The sequence below is a fragment of the Mus pahari genome, chromosome 9, assembly GCF_900095145.1.
Source record: "Mus pahari chromosome 9, PAHARI_EIJ_v1.1, whole genome shotgun sequence".
NCBI classification, from domain to species: domain Eukaryota; kingdom Metazoa; phylum Chordata; class Mammalia; order Rodentia; family Muridae; genus Mus; species Mus pahari.
The window spans coordinates 61,080,529-61,084,186 of NC_034598.1; the positions used below are offsets into that span (position 1 = coordinate 61,080,529).

General features: G+C 45.7%; 1 protein-coding gene across 7 annotated transcripts in view; it reads left to right on the forward strand.

Moving 5' to 3' along the window:
- The first annotated feature begins 2,825 nt into the window (after positions 1-2,825).
- The window catches only part of Tmem19 (transmembrane protein 19), a 41,734-nt gene continuing 40,901 nt past the window's right edge, over positions 2,826-3,658 (forward strand). For 3 of the 7 annotated variants that reach the window (XM_029542632.1, XM_029542631.1, XM_021205420.2), the window contains exon 1: positions 3,061-3,478. In XM_029542632.1, the coding sequence (XP_029398492.1) occupies positions 3,304-3,478 (175 nt within the window). In that variant the 5' untranslated portion in view covers positions 3,061-3,303. Of the gene's footprint in view, positions 2,907-3,060; positions 3,479-3,658 lie in introns of those variants that run through there. The other 4 variants (XM_029542635.1, XM_029542633.1, XM_029542634.1 and 1 more) reach the window with 4 other exon arrangements.

A 3,658-nucleotide genomic window follows, 5' to 3' on the forward strand; every position in this document is an offset into this window, starting at 1 on the left:
GTAGAGCAATTACCTGAGGTGACACTCCAGTACTCAAGCAAAAGAACTTACCAGACATAGACTTCAACGTCATGAGATGGCCCGATAATCGCAGTAAGGCCACTCCTTTCTTTTTTTTTTTTTTTTTTGGTTTTTCGAGACAGGGTTTCTCTGTATAGCTCTGGCTGTCCTGGTACTCACTTGGTAGACCAGGCTGGCCTCGAACTCAGAAATCCGCCTGCCTCTGCCTCCCGAGTGCTGGGATTAAAGGCCTGCGCCACCAGGCCCGGCTAGGCCACTCCTTTCTTATAGAACAGACAAGACCATCCTGAAGCCCAATGAAGGCAAAATAAAAACATGTCTGTTTTATAATTTTTCTAAATGATGCAAATGAAAAATATTTTTAAATTTTTAAAAAATTTACAGGTTGTTAGTAGCCTGTATCCAATAGTCTGACAGTACAAATAGTGGTTAGATAGCAAGCTGAAGTAATACAATTATTTGCCATGATTCACAGAAGAATGATACCCGGGACTCAAATAGTATGTAAACGCAAAGAGTGTTTTATTCTGCAGAAGTCCAGCATGCTGGGGTCTCCCCATTATCAAGATAGAGACAACTAAGTGAGCTTGCGGGCCTGATTTAAAGCACATTAGAGAATTCTGAGGTAAGTGACCTCTCTGTTAATCTGTTGTGTCCACCTCTAGACGTTCTATTACCGGTGTGGGGGCTGAAAACTTGCTGGGGAGGTCTGGAAACTGTTGGCTGAGGAAATCTGGACACTGCTGCTGACCCATTGTCCTTGCCTCAGGCCAGGTGGCAGGGCAGCTTCTGAGGCCTGGACTTGCCTGCAATTGCCCAGTTCTTAGAAACAGAGATTTAGGCCTAGTCTCCTTAACTGCCAATTTGAAGCCTGTCATGGAATCAGACCAGTCTTTTCACTATAAAAATAGATAACAGAGGATATATAATAATTTTGGTTGAAGCCACTACTTTGTGTTCTACCAAAGGGAAAACAGTCTTGGCATATATTTTGAAATTTAAAATAGCAGGAAGTTTTACAAATGTGTCCCACCGTGATACAAAGTGGTTTCAGCCACGAGACATCCCATATACATCAAAAGAAATATAGCCTGACCAGAAAAAAAAAAAAAAAAAAAAAAAAAAAGCCCTTCCCCCCAACAGTGGAAATGTAAGCTTTAAAAGTTGACTGGGTTATGTCACTGTTGTGTACAATATCTAAATAATTCTGTTGCCTCCCACACTGTCAACAATTAGCTGGAAGCACCTGGGAAATATGTGGTTATCAGCTTGTTACTATTCACTCAGACAAAATAACCCCCAATCAACCTCAACCTCCTGAGTTCTGGGATTAGTAGCATGGGTCACCATATCTCGTGAGATCTTTGTTTTAATACTGGAACTGGGAAGATAGCATTGTGGATAAAGTGCTTTCTGCGAAAGTCTGAGAACATGATTTGAATCCCCAGAACCACACGGGACTGACACAATAGTACCCATCTATAAAAGGTGAAATCAGTCACAAGACTCGGATTATCTGAGAATAGGATGGTCTGCTGTGTACATGAACTGACAGGATATACACACTTGAAATTGTAGAGGAATTTTAATCCAGCAAGATGGCTCCTCTAGCAAGGGATTACATCCAAAGACTATGTCTGTGTGATTGAGCTGGAATGTCACACCTTGCATCCCTCTGGCTGGACTATAGATATGCCCATTATATGCATATATCCATAACAATGAAGATAATGCTAGTTTGTAGAAGGAAGCAGCCAGGTGTGAAAGTGACGAGGGCCAGATCGAAAGATTTGACAGAATGAGTCAGAGATAGAATACATCTCTTACAAGAACAGCACAGGAAAGAGAAGCTATTTTAAGAGCAGCAGTGCAGGGAGAGACAGCTAGTCCGAGTTGGGAGGCAGTGCCAGGAGTGCAATGCAGTTGCAGTTGAGTTCCGGTTGTGGGTTTTTCTTTGTTCCTTTCTTTCTTTCTTTTGAGTCTATGAAGTTCATTGCAGGTCAGCAAAGGCAACTGAAGCCAGAGAATAAGAAGGAGCCAGATGATTAGAACAAATTGCCAGAGTTGTCTGAGGCTAGGCAGAACAATTCAATGTGAACCTGAGAGAAGCCAGATTGAATCAGGCAGTTTGGTGAGGAGTTTGAGCCAGAACAGCTGAGTTGAACCAGACAGCCAAAGTTCTAGAAAGAACTAGAAAGGGTGAGATTATTCAACAGTAAGCCCTACGAGAGGACAATTACATCAGATGAATAAGTTACTTTTATAGATATAGTGTATAGGGACAGACACTTCCACAAAGTGTGTTAGAACAATAATTATACGAAAGCTCAATGGTGGGAACTATATTTATGTTTACATACCACAGTACCAGTTGAGTCTGGCTCGGGTTAAGAGTCAAGCCATTGTTTTAAGCTACGTTCTAAGTAATTCTGATTTTACACAATAAATTCCTACGTCGTCCACATGACACCCTATCGCCTGGTATGAACGCTTCATAAGTTACAACCCATTACTGGCTCTAAATTCAATCGCACTTCATTATTCCATCACTGGCAGGTTTTCGTGACCCACATCACCCTTGCTGGTGACATTTTTTTTTTCCATGTCTAGGCTGTCCACAAATCCCAAGACCTAAGTTGTCCTAACGTCTATTTCGGAGGTGCTTTACAAACACCGCTCGGACCTGCCCAAGACGCTAACCAAACTCAAGCCCGGCTTCCGCCTCGACGGGTCACGTGAGCGGAGCGGAGCTGCTGCTCATGCGTACAAGGAGGGAGTCGCGGAGAGACTAGAGCGACACCCAGGACAGCCGGGTGAGGACGTAAAGGCGCTCGCCCGCGCTGCTCCGGGCCCTGGTTCGCTCGCCCGGGCAGCGAACTGGAGAGGTGGAGCTTGGGGGCAGACGCAGGGGCCGAGGGGGCGGAGCGCGCCGTGCGGGGGCGGAGCTCGGGGGGGTCCGAGGGCGGGGAGGGGCGGGGCTCGGCGGAGCTGGCCGCTCACTGGCCACCGGTCCTTTGTGCTCCTTCCGGGTCCCTCTAGGTGGGAGCAGCCCGCGGCCCTGCTGGCCTGGCGGGTCCTCCTTGCATCCTCTCTGCACCTCCGTTTTCCAAGCGGGACGTTAACCTCCCCGGGTCGAGCCGGAGCGCTGCGTCTGCGGCAGTGGCTAGACGTTTTGGATTTACGATTCTGTTTTGTCGTTCGGTTGGTGGAAGATGTTGGTATTACTCTATGCCTCTAGAGGAGTATTGTTGCAAGAAACTTGAATGACTTGGTTCATCTGAAATGCTATCTATTCCCCCCCCTCAGGTGCTCGTAGCCCTATTTTCCATGACAGATAGTGACGACAATACGTGCAAAAGGTATATAAAGATGATTACCAATATAGTAATACTGAGCCTGATCATTTGCATTTCCCTAGCGTTCTGGATTATGTCAATGACTGCTAGCACCTATTATGGTAAGTAAAAGTGTCTTAAGTTTTGCTAGAAGTTAATGGGTGGAATTTTAAACTACTTCAAAATCCAAAAAATACGTAAATGTTTAAGAACGATTATGTAGCCGGGCGTGGTAGCGCACGCCTTTAATCCTAGCACTCAGGAGGCAGAGGCAGAAGCAGGCGGATTTCTGAGTTCGAGGC